This window comes from Rutidosis leptorrhynchoides, chromosome 4 (assembly GCF_046630445.1).
Source record: "Rutidosis leptorrhynchoides isolate AG116_Rl617_1_P2 chromosome 4, CSIRO_AGI_Rlap_v1, whole genome shotgun sequence".
NCBI lineage: Eukaryota > Viridiplantae > Streptophyta > Magnoliopsida > Asterales > Asteraceae > Rutidosis > Rutidosis leptorrhynchoides.
The window spans coordinates 628,271,731-628,292,626 of record NC_092336.1 but is presented as its reverse complement, the minus strand read 5'-3'; the positions used below and the strand labels follow the sequence as shown (position 1 = coordinate 628,292,626).

The window sequence follows — 20,896 nt, the reverse complement described above, 5'->3', positions numbered from 1 at the left end:
TACTATTTTAGTGGTTATTTACTTTTAAAAAACTACAAGTTCGAAAAACATATTGGGTCTTAGTAGTTAAATATAGTGGTGTCCTATACATTTTAAAGAAAAAAACTATAAATTCGAAAAAGATATGGGTTCCTCCAGTTAAATTTAGTGGTGTCCTATACAATTTACAGAGTATTTTCTACTAATAATTTTTTAAACAAGCGGTGTCTTGTGACCCCACGGGTCACTAAATAGAGTCGCCACTGTGCATGTCTTAAATCCTTAAACATAACCTTATGTCAGTTTAGAAAAATCCGTATTAAAAATAAAATTTCTCCCAAACATATACTATGTAAAAAATAGTTATATAGCTTAATAACTGTCATTAAAAGGTCAATAGTAATTGTTACGCACGATATCTATAGTTTCTATTAAAATCCTAAAATGATGATGTCATTATTAGGCTAATTCATTTGTTAAGAAAAAATCAAAAATAAAAAGAAAAAAATCTAAGCATGGTGGGTGATGTCATTAATTAAAATAATTTTGAATTAAAGTTAAATCTTATTAATTAATTATTATTATTAAATCTTATTAATAATTATTTTAATTATTAAAATTAAATAATTTTAAATTATTTTATTTAATTATTTTGAATTGAGTACGAGAAGGTATAAAAGCTAGACTGAAGGAAACAAATTCTAAATTTATATTTTAATTTACACTTTTAAAATAAAATGACAAGCAATATTATCTCTTAAGATTGGATGTGGATTATTTAATATCATTTTAGGTGTTTGATGAAATGTTCAGCTGACGAGTTTCTTAGTCGGACTCTGTAGTTCCACGGGTCATTAAACTAAATAACTTTAGCATTTACGTTCACTTAATACCCAAAACATATCTTTAAACTGTTTCGTTTAAACAAACCAGTGGTTCCACGGGTCATTTCACTAGTTTATTTATTTATATTTATATTTATATTTATTTATATTTATATTTATACATATGCTAACTGTGGGCTAAACTTTGGTCGTCTCATGAGGACAAAAACGACAACAACCAGACATTTTTCATATTCACCCCTCAAACAATTGTGGGCTAATCTTTGGTCGTCTCATAAGGACAAAAACGACAACGACCAGACATTTTTCATATTCACCCCTCAAACATGGTACAATTTGCAAATCTCACATGGGTCAAAAACATACAATCGTTAATTTATGTTAAAAATATAAAGAAACTTCACCCAAAATTTTAACGGGTCATATCTCCTTTTTCGACGTAAGTTAAAATTTTCCTTTCATCACCATTAAACTAGAAATAATTTTACGAACAAAACGAAACTAGTTGCGTTTGAAACAGACACTTTTTAAAAAACGCTAAACACAACGACATCTAAAACGGGGCTTAACAAACGGGCCGTTTTAATTTTTCTAAATACGTAATGATACGTTAAATATGAACACGCATGCCGAAAAACTCCGCCCCATCGCGCGGGCTGATCCGGATCTCATTAATGAACAAAGTTGCCGTTAAAAGAAATTCTTTAATAAAACAATAATTTAGTAAGTTGTATACAGTTAGTAATTCGAAGTTAACAAAATAACAATACTATAATTTGGTAGAGGTGATGATATACCTTAATGCAATGGTTTTTCATATGTTAATCTGTACAGTTTGGGGTTTAACAAGGAGTATAATGAGATTGAACGCGATGTCGAAATTCACTCATTCGATCATTTCCTCGGACCAACAATATTAATAATTATATGACAAAAATCATTAAAAAGCGTAAAAGACGTTCAATTCAGTTCCTTGATTATAAGTTTATAACTGGGAGTTATAGTTCCTTACATCAACACTACAAACCATGCATGCAACATATATTAATTATCCGTACTCCGTAATTAATTAATTAATCATCTTTCAAGCAAAAAAATCAAAAACAATAGAAAATTAATTTCCTCCAAACAAAGACACTGAGGACGTTCTTCATCTTGATGGCGTCCACGAATTCACGACACTCAATTTCAATTCCCTGCATCATTATATTATTTTACTGCAATTTATTACAATTAGAAGATTTACAGTAAGTTAATTGTCAGATAAAACTACTAGGCCCACGGATATTAGGATTAGGATTAGGTTTAGGGTTTGCATGAGTAATTAAAGAAAGTTACCTAAAATGGGATCTTAAATAGAACAAGTGTAACCAGGAGGTGGAGTCTTGCCACAAGTAACAAGCAATTGAAGAGCAAGTGGTAGATATATGTTGATATTCAATAACTTGAGCTTTAGTGTTGTACACAAACAAACTGCAGCCTCAAGCTCAACCAATCCAGCAATAACTGGACAACATTGGTTCACCACTGGGTCACCCAACCCAATATGAACCAACCCACCTAAAAGATCCACACAAGCTCCAAGCTTTAGTGCATTAATGGGGCATGTTGGCTCTGGGGTTGGCATATATATTGGTGATGGTGGGCATGGTGTTCCTGGCTGTCCACCTGATGGTGGGTTGAAAACTGGTGGGAGATTGATTGGTGGTGGTTTGACCACAGGAGGTTTGGCTATTGGTGGTCTGGGATGAGGTGGGTGGGTGGATGGTGGTTTGCCGGAGTGGTGAGGAGGTTTGCTGCCGCCACCACAAGGAGCACAATCAAGAGCAATTGGTGTGGCAGTGGAAATGAAGAACATTGAGATGAGGAGAAGAGCAGTGAGTTGCGTAGAGGACTCCATTTTGGGGGCTGTTACTCAATGTGTATGGTGTAAGTTATGTGAGGTATAGTCTTATAGTGTGTTATATATAGAGTGCAAATATGTTGTATACTACATCTCTCCTCCAAACATATACTCTAGCCGTCGTTTTCACTATGGACATTTGAGCTCTTTATCGGTTTCACGTTTTCTGTTTAGTTGTATTATTAGAATTTGTAGCTCGCCGTATCGTTTAGTTTCGGTTTTAGGTTTGATGATGCTCGGTATAAATAATTTGTTGGTATCGCTTTCTTGGTATAAGTCTCACATGGGTCATATTTTGTACTTTTTGTTGAATTCGTTTTGTTTTTGAAGACGTTTTTTGTTTATAAAGTTATCGTCAAATGAAAGCAAAATACTCCATCCGTCCCGCAAAAAGTGTCCCCAACAAAAAATATTAAGTTTAAGATATGTTGTCAAAATATTTATTTTATCTCTTATCTAATCTAATATGCTATCCGAGTTAGTTAGTTTCTTAACAAGTGGGAGAATAAATTATAAGTAAATCTTTTGCTGACTTCGATATATAAAAAAGTGAAATTGGAACTTTAGTGACTATTTACTGTTATTTTGAATAACACACATTTATTTTGGAGCATATATAAATAGTAATGTGAACAATTTCTATGGGACCAAAAAAAATATCAATTAAGTAACGATTTTGTATTTTAAAATTGGATAGTAAATTAATTTATCATTTTGTATTGTTTTTAGAAAGACAACGAGTATATCTTCATTTATTAAAAGTTTAGAAACCTTCCGGCCCAATAAAATAGGCTCAATGATATAAATTTTTCTACAATCGTTATTTTTTTTTTATTTTTTTTATTTTTTTTTTATGTTAGAACTAGTTGTGGAGCCCTCGCTTCGCGCCGGGGGCTCCGTTTTGAATGCGAGTTAAAAAAAAAAGTCTTTCCTTTTGTGGATCTATTTTGTAAATTTTTTTTTTCGACATCTAACATTAAAGGGTTGTTCCTTTTGTGAAAGTTGCTTCTTTTAGCGTTAAAGTTAGTTGATCTATTTTGTAAAAAAAATATTTTTCGACATCTTTTAGTAGCATTGAAGGTTGTTCCTTTTAAGAAAGTTGCTTCTTTTGTCGTTGGAGACAAAAAAAAAAATGTAGCACAATAGTGGCCTATGTGGGTCCTACTGTTTGAGCGCAGTGTAGAAGCCGGTAAAGCGTGGTGGGTGTTTTTGGTGTTAGTGATGGGATAAATAATAATTTATAATATAGGTATAAAGTATGGGGGTTCGATTTGTATTTTAATGAAAGTTATGGGTTGGTTTGTAAAAAATGAAAAATTGAATAGTACTATTCATAACAAATAAGACAAATTTTGTCTATTAGTTATATTGGTAACAAGTATTCGGGTCGGCCCGAGACAAATTGGGCCCAAGATCGCTAGTCTGAAAAAAATAAAAAAAGGCCAACTTCAAGTTTTGAACCTTCGTCCCTTCAAATTTCAACAAACATCCTTACCAACTAATCTACATATTCATTCTAATAAATTTATAGTTTGTTTAACATATATCCCTTAAAATTAGAGGGGTGGTCAAAGTTAAAAAGGTAGTCAAAAGGGGTGAAATTTAACATAATGTAAAAACCGGGGGTGTAAGGTGACAAAATTGCAAAAAAGTTTGAAATGAATAGTGCCTTTTTTTTGTCTTCTTGTGTTTTTTATATAATAAATTTATAGTTTATTTAACATATATTCCTTAAAATTAGAGGGGTGATCAAAGTTAAAAAGATAGTCAAAAGGGGTAAAATTTAACATAATGTAAAAATCGGGGGTGTAAGGTGACAAAATTGCAAAAAAGTTTGAAATGAATAGTGTTGTTTTTTTTGTCTTCTTGTGTTTTCTATTGTTTTCTATATAATAAATTTATAGTTTGTTTAACATATATCCCTTAAAATTAGAGGGGTGATCAAAGTTAAAAAGGTAGTTAAAAGGAGTGAAATTTAACATAATGTAAACATCGGGAGTGTAAGGTGACAAAATTGTAAAAAAGTTTGAAATGAATAGTGTCTTTTTTTTTGTCTTCTTGTATTTTCTATTTGAATATATAGATAATTTATGACATTTTTTAGTATTATTGAATTTATTTTATATATATACTAAAATATTCGTATGTTGAACATGACTCATAAAATTAATAGTCAAGTATTCATGAAATTATCGAAACACACCAATAATGTATTTTCGAAACACTATACGTCAAATTATTTTCACATATAAGAGACGTTAAATTGCAATAAAAGTGAATAAAGTGTTTCCACGCATATGAATTTGGTGGTTTTAGGCACATCTATGGACTGAAATATATGTCACAAACATATATTCAGCATCGAACTCAATATTCACCTTATAAGATATTTAGTCATCCAATATATGTTAAGGTTTATTTATTCATATATTTTCATTAATCAATACTTAATTGTGTATGTTCATGTTACTAGCTTACAAACCTACATCAGATTCAACTATTCAAGTATATAAATGGGTAAACAAAGAAGGTTTTAATTTGCTACACTAAGAGAACGAGTATTGTTTCTCGGGTGTGGGTCTAGTAATGAAGTTGAAACATTTGTAAGAAAATTTGATCGTCAAGCATAAAGTCATCTTGTGGAAGTTTACGGAAGTCAATATTCATTTTTTTTTATTTTTTTATTTTTATTTTTATTTTTATTTTTGAAAAAACAAACATTTATAATAAGCTAAGCACGGTAAGTAAATATGTATTAGAAACTGAAATAAATAAACATATTATTACAAATGTAATAATCAGATTGCTAATATATAATTAATACGTAAAAGTTAAAAATGATATATATATAACCGATATTAGGTTGAACTGGACTTGTGTTTGATACAATTCCTTTAAATAGATTCTTCTTCTATTCTCAAGGTACACCGGTTCGAAGCATCGTACTACTGGACTTGAACATTTGCCTGAAAGATAACGGGAACGGAGAGACCATGTTGCGGCTAAGTGGAAAACTCATATAGTATATGAATGCTTATACAATATTTGGTGTGTTTTTCTACAAAGTCTAAGGCCTTTATTTATAGTGGGGGCTATAGTCTTAGATTTTCTCCCACAACTGATGTGAGACAATTACTAAAACTTCTAGATTTTGCACCAAACTAGCGACTTTGATATAACACCCCAGATTTTTTTTTTTTTAAATACAGCGGAAGACCAATTTAACTAATACATAAGTTAAAAATGTATATATACATATATAATCCACTTAATGATAACACGTTAATAAATAAACGACCGGGTGTTATATTAAAACGTAAATACAACTTTAATAGAAAAGACGCGACATCAGAGTTTCCGACTTTGTCAAACATATCTTCCAACATCCCATCTTCGCCCTGATAACTAGCATACAACAAATCCATAACCTGCAGGGAAGATGTGGGGGATTAGCACGAAGCTAAGTGAGTGCAACTAACTACAGGCGATAGTATACATGAACCGTCATACTAATCATGTCACATAGTCTAACACATAAACATCACCCAAACCATTAACCACCAGGATATCGGACTGGGGCTTACCAGAAGTTCCTCCACCACCGTATGTATATACATAATCCACACGCGACGGACGCGTCATTCACATATATATACAACACGATTGTCTAGGCTACCACATGAGGAACCCAACCCGCAGGTTGATCTCTCCTACCGAGGCTACCACACAATAGGGACGCACTGGGCTCCAGCAGACAAGCATCAACTAACATGCAGTCATGACAAGTACTAACTAAGCACAACAATAAGTATATCTAACAAGCATGACAATCATAATATAACATGCTTCTATATACTATATTCTTCAGTTAGTTCCACTCACCGATACCGACATCACTCGGTAGTCTAATGTCACCGAGTCTTCTCCTCGTCTGTATCACCTGAAAACAATACTCACAAGTTAGTTATAATATTATGATCATCAACATACAAACGGGCAGCATAACGGCTAAAAAACAACACTTAGTAAAATTTTCCACTGCCAAAGACACTCGGTCGACTGTCAGAGACAGTCGGCCGACTGTCTACACTCACTCGGTCGAGTGTCTGGTCACTCGGTCGATGGTCTCTAACAGACACACTCGGCCGTGGGTCTCACACACTCGGTCGATGGTCGGGCCGGTCGGTCGAGTGTCTCGAGACACTCGGCCGACTGTGTTTATCTGCAGAAGCTGAAGAACAAAGTGACGGGTTTCACCCAAATTCAATCAATTCTTGCTCTAGAGCTCGATTACGACCTCAAAACTGACCAAATCAAAGACACTAAGTATGTAGAAACATAAACCCACAAGATTTGGACTCAAACAACATCAAATCTAACCATTTTGACTCAAATTACACACTTTGTAAAAACTAACACAAAACTCCATTTTCTCAAAGATTAAAGCATGAAGGCTTGTGATTCTTACCTTGTTAGAATCAGTAGACAACAAAGAACACGATTCTAAGATCAATTTGAGCCCAAGAACAAGTTTTGATGATTAGGGTTTGGTGAGATGGAGATGAACGTACGGGAGTAATATTTGGGGAAGAATCTAGAAAAATGAAGATAATTCTCCCCACCTACACACTTAAGGGTTAAAAACCCATACATCACAACACACGGGTATTTATCAGTTATCTGAATTCTTTCGTATCTCTTTTGGTGACCCAAACGAAGTTCAAATTAAATAAACAAACCTGTTCTGTGACCCTTGTCACAAACTGGTCCTATCCACAATATTAAATAATACAAAATATAAAATTAGAATAAAAGCATATAATAACACCACACAACCTGAGGGAAAAATAGTAATCTAACAGCTAGGCCCGCTTCGAGGGTGTTACAAATCTACCCCCCTTAAAATGATTCCGTCCTCGGAATCTACTAAGTCATAGCCAACACGGATCACAGGTAACAAATACCAACACAATTGGTCACACCGGTAGCTACACCAAAACACATCCTAAGATAACAAGCATTACCAAGGTTCATTAGTTTTCTCATCTGCCAACCTATAAGCGAAAATCATTAATTTAAAAACTCGTCGTCACTAAGTCAATGCTAACCCTTTCTGTTACGACCAACTCCAATCATGCAATACAACATTCAGATAATTTATCCCGTAATTGTCTATAGCATCACAATTATCGCTTGAAGGGGTAACCAAGTACCAACAATCAACTGTTTAACAAGGGTCGTGCATGTCATCTTTTATCCTAGCGCTATGCTAAGAGGATAATGATTAAATAATTCAACACTAGATGCAATCAACATTCATTCAAATACAAGACAACCCAAAAGTATTATATAGACCCATCATCAACTTAATTGACTTCCACAAAGAGTTTCACGTCAAACTGTCACTACACCCCACTTTCTGAAGATAGCAACGGTTATACACTGTCAATTTCATTGAATCAGACTGATCCATCAAATTTCGAGATTACCCATAAAGTTAACCCATCAAATCTTATATTCAGTTTATTCTAAGTCATCAGTCTGTTGTCAACGTGTCACATGAAGACGCAACTTAGGTAAGCCTACAATTCTACATCACCAAATCAACAAAGGTCATGGGTATTACAAACCGCCACAACGGGCCACAACGTGAACTAAGTCAAATCATGTCCTACCGTCATACGTCTTACAAAGCTCCGTCATTCTCGTTGGTCAAAAGTTATCTTATCGGTCTAAGTCAAATACACCATCTGCTAGTCTACTACCCAAGGGTCAAGACCCGCTATATGCCGATCTGCAAACTTACTTACTTACACTACACGATATCCGAATCGTTCTTCACATTCTGGTCTAGAAAACAGTCTTTACCACTAGCTAAAGAAATTCAATGCTGACAACCTGCCGCTATCTAATAACTGAACAAGTATAATTTCGTCTGAATTCCAAACTTGATCTATCAATAATCTTACGAAATACCACGAAAATTCCATCTCATGTCTAGGTTTTACACACTAACTCTCGAGTCACTACTAATGACCCACTACATTATATCTGTCAATCATGATTTGAGGTTATTCTCGAGTCACTTTCATCGAATTTCCTAGATCAACTCACTCTAAAACACTGAATAATGGCTATCATTTACCTTAGAATACACAAACTTAGCTAATTTCATCACTACAACATAGCCAAATCAACTCGGATTACACTAATTTACCCAAATTCCGTAATTTAATACTTGTTTCAATCCCGATATTCAAGAATTTCGTTGAAATTCGCTTATCTGGTTCAATGTTCCCCAATTATTCAACGACTAAATCGTTATTCTGATCAACTCAATCATAGTAGAAATGATTACCAACCCAATTTCAAATCAATTCAATCATTACATCACAAATCTTGAGTAAAGAATAATCGTCCACACATTCTGAAAGTAGATATCTAAGTATTAATTTTCCTTAAGTAACATCAATACACATGCCCAACACTACTACAGTTACATCAGAAAGATCGTCACTTGGTTAAAGTGCTACCAGAACACACAATTAAATACCTAATTCAAATTCGATATTTAAGGGTTTCGTCATAAATCACTTATCTAGGTTGATACATACCCAAAATTCATTACTTAAAGTAAGACTTTATTCATATCATCCTTAAAAGAAACACTTACAAATGCAATATTAACCCAACATTAATCATTCGAACATGGATTTCAAGTCAACAATATCCACTACCACAAGCAATAAACATCCATCTAACAATTAAGCCCGTCAAATGATATCAATACACGCGTTTGACTCCACTAAAACTATCTCTGCAGCGACTTAATTTTTGCTTCGAACTTCATCAGAACTCAAAACTAAGGCTTATTCGATCATCAATAGCCTAGGTCCAAATATTGTTCAACTAACATTACTATGTCAGAAAAGTCTATACTCGGTCAACAGTTCATCAAAAATCACATTCATCGTCAAATAACACTCGATCTAACACTTGATACATCTCTTCCGACTCTCGAAACTACTATATGATTTACTTACAATGTATTTCCGTTGGCCAGACGTAATACATCATTCTAAATCACACTTTCATTTCGAGTATTTCGGAACAAGATCTTAGTAGAGTTTATCAATACAACACGGTCTATTTTCTCAAGTCACTGGTAGTTATAAATATTCACTATACCCCAATCAAATAGATTTTACAATCTAAGACTATCAAAACCGCAAGAAGTCTTGTAAGTAAACACTTAACTTGGTTGTAGCTCGATCTTAATTCTACTAAGTCCTCTTTAGCAACCACATTTGAAAATCTGACCCAACATTCAATAAACTATACCTACTTACTTCATCTTATTTGCAAATACTATTATTGTACGTCCTCGATCCTGCATTCAAATCTTCCAACGATAAGATATTCACATTAGTCACTATCGAACTATCAGATCAATGATTCTACCTTAGTAGTAATATGATCACTGTTCTAATCACGTCTCCCGACCTAGTCAAAATTCATCACAATTCAGCCTGAACTGAATTCCTATTCCTATTAAAGTCTTCTCCACTTCCAAGAAAGTCACTACACGAACGTCTCCTACACTGACATCTAATGAGTCACATCAATTTACAAAAGTCAACAACTTCTCAGGACAACTCTACGAGTCCTACATAGCTAGTCAAATCCTGCAACGGTACGGCCAGGCTAGTAATAATCCTCACATAACAACAAAACATAATTTTCCTATCTTCAATCAAGACTACATGGAAAGCTCCTTTCAAACATACTTCTTAAAGGTCACCACCAACTCACATGAGTCTAAGGCAGGAAAAGCGAATCCTCAAGGTCTTACTACGATCACGAACATCTGAACCATAAGTCTACATCATACGTGACAAGTAAACCACCTACATATGACAACAAACAACAGGATCCGGATCCTCTTATGAGAAGACAAGGAAACTACTACTCTATTTTAATCCTTAAGGGCCACTACGTGTGTCCCGTCGATCCAAGGGAAAGAATTACATTTCACCTAAGTCCAACACAACAAGTCCCGTCATACTATAATATCATAGGGTCCGTCATCTACTGGTTCAGTCACGGTCGCCAAGCATGAAGACTACACTTCACATAGTTACACAATAGGGTTCGAGACTTTCACTACTCATCAAGGTGTCACTACCCTAATCAGTCTCTATGGGTCACTACATGTGTCCCGATAGTCAATGGTAAAGATAAGAATTCATATTCGTCTTGGTTAATACTACAAATCATTCACTTCAATTCTTCTAGTCTAGGCCAACAGTAATCTCACGTATAGTATAACAGGCCATAGAACAACAATTCACAAAAGCATGACACAATATTCCAAAGGTCATGTCTATAAAGTCTCACAGAACATAGCAGTCAGTCTAAGGGAATAAAATCCAGATAGTGGCAAGGGTAGTTCCAGACACAATCGTCTTAACTATATCCGTCAACTATCATCTACTTCTATCTTACAGGAATAATTACCCAATCGCAACTAGAATCACTAATCATCACAGATTATCATTACAACAAACACACAATTGACAAAAGCATGAATACAATCTACAGGTTCATTAATAATAACAGTTACAGTAATGTAACGGGAATGTACCTTTATGAATAAGAAGACATCTTCTGTTTCTATCAACACCTCGATCGCACCTGCACCCTTAACCCTCATCAACTCTGTAACTGAATCCTCATCATTGGAGCAACGTCAACTAATACTCGTCAAATCCTTCATTCAAATCGGCATAAAAACACATCCACCGAAGTTCTGTCAGCACTGAGGGTCAACGGGGCACCAGCAGGGTGGAATCGATTTTCATACCTGTCTTATCACAACATCTCACACACAAAAGCTTAGTAGATAATCTGTTAGTTTCCGCCAACTAACTCGTCAATACCTACTTCACTCACTTAACCCACCCCTAAGATATGTTTGACTCAACACACGGTTTGGGAACATGTCACTCCCGTGCACATGCTGCCAAACCTACGCTCTGATACCAACTTATAACAAGCGGAAGACCAATTTAACTAATACATAAGTTAAAAATGTATATATACATATATAATCCACTTAATGATAACACGTTAATAAATAAACGACCGGTGTTATATTAAAACGTAAATACAACTTTAATAGAAAAGACGCGACATCAGAGTTTCCGGCTTTGTCAAACATATCTTCCAACATCCCATCTTCGCCCTGATAACTAGCATACAACAAATCCATAACCTGTAGGGAAGATGTGGGGGATTACCACGAAGCTAAGTGAGTGCAACTAACTATAGGCGATAGTATACAGGAACCGTCATACTAATCATGTCACATAGTCTAACACATAAACATCACCCAAGTGCCGTCTACAGAGACTGGCGGCTCGGCCAAACCATTAACCACCAGCTGATCAGACTGGGGCTTACCAGAAGTTCCTCCACCACCGTATGTATATACATAATCCACATGCGACGGACGCGTCATTCACATATATATACAACACGATTGTCTAGGCTACCACATGAGGAACCCAACCCGCAGGTTGATCTCTTCTACCGAGGCTACCACACAATAGGGACGCACTGGGCTCCAGCAGACAAGCATCAACTAACATGCAGTCATGACAAGTACTAACTAAGCACAACAATAAGTATATCTAACAAGCATGGCAATCAAAATATAACATGCTTCTATATACTATATTCTTTAGTTAGTCCCACTCACCGATACCGACATCACTCGGTAGTCTAATGTCACCGAGTCTTCTCCTCGTCTGTATCACCTGAAAACAATACTCACAAGTTAGTTATAATATTATGATCATCAACATACAAACGGGCAGCATAACGGCTAAAAAACAACACTTAGTAAAATTTTCCACTGCCAAAGACACTCGGTCGACTGTCAGAGACAGTCGGCCGACTGTCTACACTCACTCGGTCGAGTGTCTGGTCACTCGGTCGATGGTCTCTAACAGACACACTCGGCCGTGGTTCTCACACACTCGGTCGATGGTCGAGCCGCGGTCGGTCAAGTTTCTCGAGACACTCGGCCGACTGTGTTTATCTGCAGAAGCTGAAGAACAAAGTGACGGGTTTCACCCAAATTCAACAATTCTTGCTCTAGAGCTCGATTACGACCTCAAAACTGACCAAATCAAAGACACTAAGTATGTAGAAACATAAACCCACAAGATTTGGACTCAAACAACATCAAATCTAACCATTTTGACCCAAATTACACACTTTGTAAAAACTAACACAAAACTCCATTTTCTCAAAGATTAAAGCATGAAGGCTTGTGATTCTTACCTTGTTAGAATCAGTAGACAACAAAGAACACAATTCTAAGATCAATTTGAGTCCAAGAACAAGTTTTGATGATTAGGGTTTGGTGAGATGGAGATGAACGTACGGGAGTAATATTTGGGGAAGAATCTAGAAAAATGAAGATAATTCTCCCCACCTACACACTTAAGGGTTAAAAACCTATACATCACAACACACGGGTATTTATCAGTTATCTGAATTCTTTCGTATCTCATTTGGTGACCCAAACGAAGTCCAAATTAAATAAACAAACCTGTTCTGTGACCCTTGTCACAAACTGGTCCTATCCACAACATTAAATAATACAAAATATAAAATTAGAATAAAAGCATATAATAACACTACACAACCTGAGGGAAAAATAGTAATCTAACAGCTAGGCCCGCTTCGAGGGTGTTACATTTGAGATTCGATATCTCATTCACCCTTTATCCGTTTTGGACACTCCTTAAAACATTTTAATGCACTTGTCAAGGACCACAAAACTCATTAAATAGTTACTAATATATGTCACTCGACCATATAATTATTTGATGAAAATATACATTTTCATCAAGTTTTTCCAACTGGCACTTCATCGCCAATAATGAGGACCAAATTTTACACAAGACACGAATAAAACAAGCTCAAAACTAACAAACCAAACCGAGCTAACCAATAAAGAAAACAAAAACAAACAATACAACTAAGGCTTCAGACAAAAGAATACCAAACAAAACGCAAACTATAATATACAACAACCAAAAAGCGAGCAACAAAAAAAAAAGAAAAAGAAAGGCGAGCTAGAAGAAAGAACATAATCAACAACACCAAAGCCCTATTAAATGCCATCTACGCATTAAAATCCAATCAAAAATGAGGGCGGACAAAACACAAACACCAAAGTCACTGCAACTTTTTTTTTGAATAAAATATGGAGGTTTTTTGTTTGGCAAAATATGAAATCTTTTGTGCAAAATATGAAAGTTTTTGGACAAAATATGAAGGATTTGGGGACAAAATATGAAAATTTAAAATTTTATGCCTGAAAATTTTAAATCTTCCGGGGGGCGGGTGAACCCCCGGTCCTTAACTACTTTCGCCCTTGATCATCGTAATCCAATGTTTTTACATATAGCATGCTTACAATATAAAACATTGAATTTGTTATTTTATTTTAAATAATAAAATAGACAAATATACATAACCAAGTAGGCATTAGCCGAGTGGCCTGGTACTCGGGTGTCTTTCGGCATCATGAGGTGACGCTCGTGTCCCAGGTTCGATCCTCACAAGGGGGTTGTCCCGGATTTTATTGTGAGTGACCTATGAATTAAATGTCGTGGAGTTAATTGTGCGTGAGCCGTGAATTATTGTCCTTTGACTTTCACCTTGACATTCCTGATTCTGCAATATGAACGGGTGGGTTACCTTGGGCACCTATTAATGACACGAATTTGTTGTTAAAAAAATTAAAATAGAAAAAATAATAACAATATATAAGGCCAAGAAACACACAAACTATTTGAGAATTTTTAGTGGTGTTTAACAGGAATTTTGAGTGGAATTTTTTCCCGAGCAAATTGATAATCTTCAAGAGACAGTCATCTCGGATCCAAAAGCTGTCGAAGCGAGTCCATAGTCTATTATTTTTATAAATAATAATGATGTGAATATTGTGTGGTCGATGATGATGTTATGGCAGTAAGATCGTAGTTGCTTTCTACCCCTGAATTGTCGGACACCATTTATATTAAGCTTGCCATTCTACACTATTTGGCTCAATATGATACAATCAAAGATCGTCTAAACGTGTAAGGTTTTAATTCAGGGTGTGATTCGGTATTGGAAGTGATGCGCGTTCGGCCGATATCCATTTTATTCCTGTTTGTACTCCTGGCCATTGCTTTGTGTCGAATGGTATAGGGATGACTTCATCTCCTGGTATTAGGTTTGGATCATTTGATGAGGTTGATTTGATTGAAGATGTTTCGGTTAGTCATTTTGAAAATATGGATGTTCAAACCGATATTTTACGTGGATCCACAAATGCTTGCTCTAAGGTTAACGAAGTCAGTTTCGAGGTGATTTGAGAAAAGTTAGTTAAGAAAAATTCGGTTGCCTATGTATCGGTGTCGAAGTACCGGTCAAAAATCAACATGACTAACCGGAACACATGATGGTCAAAATCAAGTAGGACTCGTTCTACGGGAAGTGATGGTCAAAAGCAAGCAATTTTCAGGATTTGATCTTGTAATCAACTAAGTGATTAACTATCTTAAACGATTAAACTGAGCAAAAGGCAAACTTTAGTAAATAAAATTCAAGAGAATAAAAAGAAGAACAACATAATAAGTTGTGAAAAATGGATTAAATTAACCTTTATCCCTTCCGAATCCCAATTATGCACTTACTCATTCAAACAAACGTTATGTTTATCAAGTTATGGTTTAAGTCCCGTAGACAAGATTTCTTCAGTTTATCAAAGCAACTATCTAGGGCACAAACTATTCAATTCAAACGAGTTATCTTTATCCTTAATATTAACTAGAACTACTTGGACTTAGAACAATCGTTAAATTGAAAGAAATTGTCTTACAATAATAAGAATCAACCAACTTGCATTAAATAACCACTTAATCAATTCACAATTCATAAATCAAACGACTTTCTTAATACAAACTATGAATCACATAAACATTTGGATGAAATCATAAATACAATAATTGTTCAACGAAAGGAATAAAGTAAAGATTACGAGTTGCTCATGTTAATGATGATGATCATGTTGATTTGTTGATGAATCATGAAGATCTCGTCTTTGAATCTTGAAAAGAGATGAATTCTTATGTAAGGGTTTATGCTCTGCTACTTCAAAAATGATAGAAATGGTGCCAAATTCGTATTCTAGGGTTCCCTTTATATATGGAATGACAAACTTCTTCATTAAGCAAAATCTCTCAACATCCGGATGCAGTAAAAAACACTGGCGTAATTTACGTTAGGTCTGGCGTAAATTATGCCACCATATGAATTCCAGGCGTAAAATTACGCCTCCATGTGACAATTCTGCCGTTCTGATTTGGGCTTGGGCGTAAATTACGCAATGGCGTAATTTACGCCAGTGTAAAAATGCTGAAACTTTTCTGCTTTTAATAACTTTTTGCACAACCGTCTTCAATTGTAATTTTTCACTAAAAACTCATATCTTCTTCCATTTAGCTTCAAAATACTTCTAACTTTTGTCATTTATAAACTATAATACGCGTAGAATATGGAACGATCACGTATGATGATAGGACTACTGAGATGTCGAGTGGTGTTAATGATGGTAATAAAAGTTGGACATGTGTCCCGATTATTCCGTCAAATATTGATCTAGGCGGTAGATTATTTTGCAATTGTATAGTTGCATCACACAGTGGTTTTTGTCAAGAATGGATTCAATTGAATAAGTGTGACGATCCTTCCAAATCCCTTTGGACGAATACATCATTCATTGATTTCATAGTGAGGTTTTGACCTCTATATGATACGTTTTGTAAACATTGCATTCTTTTCAAAAGGTACACAATAAATGAATATCAATTTCTAAGGTTTTCAACGTTTGATGATTTCTACATATAGACAATCACCATAAATAATAGTTTACCATAATACATCCGTTGACAATGCAGTCAAAATAAGATACACGGTGATGATTTTGTGAATACAAAGTTCTCTTGAATAAAGCATGTATGACTCCATGCACATAGCTTGTATCACACATAAGCAAACAGCGAAAGACTTCTAGAAACCTGAGAATAAACATGCTTAAAAGTGTCAACACAAAGGTTGGTGAGTTCATAGTTTTAATGTTGTGCATAATCTGTATATAAAGGTGAATCACAAGTTTTCAGTTGTTTCATCCAGAAACGTTTATCAAAATATTCTACGAAATTGAGCACCCTGGTAACTAAACTTAACGTATATATAATTTATACCCTTTGTATAATCATCTTAATAATACACGCAAACCAACGTGTACGCTTCTCAAATAGCATACGTCCGTTAAAAGGCTAGTGCTCTAGCTCGAACGGGGATATCAAGCCCTATGGATCCATATACAACTATTCACGTCCACCAGTTCTTATAACTGGCAGTTACTAGTTACCAAAGCTAAGGGATTTTCGGTTCAAACTCAGTGTAGAATTTAGTATGTACTTGTATCCATTTCGTTTAAAATAAAGTGCATGTATTCTCAACCCAAAAATATAGATTGCAAAAGCAATTAAAAAGGGATCTATAAACTCACCTAAACAGCACATAAAGTAATTCACCGGAATGTGACCGAAACTCAGAATATAGAATAACCGTAGACCTCAACCTAGAGAACATATGTTGGTCAATACATGTCTAACAAATTAGGTCTGGTCATAGTGTATCACAATCCTAATACTCGAGACCCACATATAAAAGTTAACAAAAGTCATCTCAAAAGTTAACCTTACCCAATATGATCTTTAAATCTATATATGTCTATTAACATAATATAAGTCTTGATAATTGAACGAATTTATAGTTTATCAAACTCAAAATATTATTTATTTCAGGAGCTATATTATTTTTGAATTATCATGGCAATCGAACATATTTTATTGTTTCACATAGTTTTTCAATACTTGTAAAATCAGATTGTAGTGTTTATAAAGATTTATAACATGATAAGACAGTCAACTTTGACAATTGCTCAATAAGACGAGACGTGCCTTATATAGAAATTCATTTACTCGATTAGTAATATTTAAAAATTCAATTTATCAATATCATAGACAAGTTGTTTAAATATTAATTTACAGTTTCAAACACAATTTCATTTAACGTTAACCATAATTCAGTTGACCATATCTTTTAATCCGTTCATCGAAATCACGCGATTTCTAAATGAAAAGTTAATAATTTTTTGCTAGCTTTCCAACGACATGCATATCTTATACCTTATCTCAACATCATATGTAACTAATTCAGGATTCAACATAACCTATCTAATGGCAATATCAAAAGTACAAGCATGCATAATCCTATATACTCGAGCACTAGTCAGGGATACACTATTAATATATAAAAATTAAATTACGAGTACTCACGTATCAATATTGAGATTCAATATTGCAGAAAAGGTACGTAGACGCAACGGAGATGATAAACACTAGATTGACCTCATGAGCATACCCATGAACATTACCCATCACCTCCATAGCTATAACCCATAATTTCCTTAGCCCTATCCTACTCGGAAACCAGTTTTGAAATTACTCGCTCATGACCTCGTCGTAGTATTTTATGTATAATAATAATAATACTACTAATATTAATGCGATCATAATATTACTCTTAATAATAATAATAATAATAATAATAATAATAATAATAATAATAATAAATATAAATATATACTGAGTAATAAGATATATGTGTGTGCAAACTGAGTGAAATGAATCGAGTTTTATAGAGTGGTCGTGTCTCAAATGGTCATGCGGTCGCATGACATATCAATACATTCCCCATGCGATCGCATGGGGACTTCTTACTGCTCACAAAGCTTAACTTTTACCTACCGACACTCAATTATACATATGATACGTTTATTTATATATTATTTAATATATAATATATTTAATCTTTAGAATTAATTAAATATTATATTATATTTACGTGCGTGGTAAAAATGTAATTTTTTTTTCAAGTGACTCGTACGTTGTCACTCGACTCATGTACCACTTTCAATTTTTCGAAAGCACTTTCGTACGTTTAGAAAACTAGCCTTTTACGTTACGCGACGTGTACCCTTATTAATAATTTGACTTACTCATCAATAAATTATCTTATAAAAAATGTAACTTATAAAATTGAGCGTTGTGGTCATTTGCTTCTATAAATCAGTGGCTCGTTATTTATCAAAATATATTATTTTAAATCAGGACGTTTTATGACTAAGTTAATATATATATATATATATATATATATATATATATATATATATATATATATATATATATATATATATATATATATATATATATGTATATTTAGAATTGTAAATTTGTACGTAATATATATGTTTGAAATATTTATCTAATGATATAAAGATAAAGTTTAAATTTGTTCGAAAATTTCCGGGTCGTCACAGTACCTACCCGTTAAAGAAATTTCGTCCCGAAATTTGATCGTGGTCGTCATGGCTAATCATAAAAAATGTTTTTATGATGAATATGAGTTGGTATATAGAGTTTTATCACTATTGAGTAATATAGATAAAACGATTCGATTAATTGAAGAGTACGAGTGAAGCTATCCTAAAAGGAATGAAATGAGAACTAAAGTTTTGTCTTAACTTTTGACGTTGTCTTGGTTGAATTCCGGAATTCAAGGGATTTAAAGAAAATCTTCTAAATCTAAAAGATTTGATTCTTCGACGAATAAGGAAATTAGGATCTCTCTAATTAAATGCGGAGATCTGCCTTAATTTCTCTATCAAATATTTCACTATAAATTAACTTCTTCCGGTTTGTCACTTTTACCATTCCTATACTTAATTCTCAAATTCAAAAGATTGTGAAAATGCTTAATCCAGTTCTGATCCTTGTCCTTATCCTTATATGATCTTTAAATCTATATATGTCTATTAACATAATATAAGTCTTGATAATTGAACGAATTTATAGTTTATCAAACTCAAAATATTATTTATTTCAGGAGCTATATTATTTTTGAATTATCATGGCAATCGAACATATTTTATTATTTCACGTAGTTTTCCAGTACTTGTAAAATCAGATTGTAGTGTTTATAAAGATTTATAACATGATAAGACAGTCAACTTTGACAATTGCTCAATAAGACGAGACGTGCCTTATAAAGAAATTCATTTACTTGATTAGTAATATTTAAAAATTCAATTTATCAATCTCATAGACAAGTTGTTTAAATATTAATTTACAGTTTTAAACACAATTTCATTTAACGTTAACCATAATTCAGTTGACCATATCTTTTAATCCGTTCATCGAAATCACGCGATTTCTAAATGAAAAGTTAATAATTTTTCGCTAGCTTTTCAACGACATGCATATCTTTTACCTTATCTCAACCGCATATGTAACTAATTCAGGATTCAACATAACCTATATAATGGCAATATCAAAAGTACAAGCATGCATAATCCTATATACTCGAGCACTAGTCAGGGATACACTATTAACATATACAAATTAAATTACGAGTACTCACGTATCAATATTGAGATTCAATATTGCAGGAAAGGTACGTAGACGCAACGGAGATGATAAACACTAGATTGACCTCACGAGCATACCCATGAACATTACCCATCACCTCCATAGCTATAACCCATAATTTCCTTAGCCATATCCTACTCGGAAACCAGTTTTGAAATTACTCGCTCATGACCTCGTCGTAGTATTTTATGTTTAATAATAATAATACTACTAATATTAATGCGATCATAATATTACTCTTAATAATAATAATAATAATAATAATAATAATAATAATAATAATAATAGCCCATTAATAGCCCATAGTCCAATTTCCACAAGTGTCGATCTTTTGTCCAAACCCCAATTATGGTCCAAAGCCCAATAACCCCGTCTTAATATTTAGTTCAACATCACGATTACTTCGGCTTAAATAAGCATAATAATAACTTAGCTACGAGATATTAATTTAAAAAGGTTGAACATAACTTACAATGAGTATTAATCGCGTAGTGTTACATGGACATAATTTTGACTTACAAACTTAAAACATTCACCACTATAATCTT

The 20,896-nt window shown here is 33.9% G+C and overlaps 1 protein-coding gene across 1 annotated transcript; it reads right to left on the bottom strand.

Moving 5' to 3' along the window:
• Positions 1-2,175: 2,175 nt before the first annotated feature.
• On the bottom strand, positions 2,176-2,724 carry LOC139843109 (cortical cell-delineating protein-like). Its single transcript, XM_071833184.1, has one exon. The coding sequence runs from the start codon at positions 2,722-2,724 to the stop codon at positions 2,176-2,178; it is 549 nt and encodes a 182-aa protein (XP_071689285.1).
• Between the last annotated feature and the right edge of the window lie 18,172 nt (positions 2,725-20,896).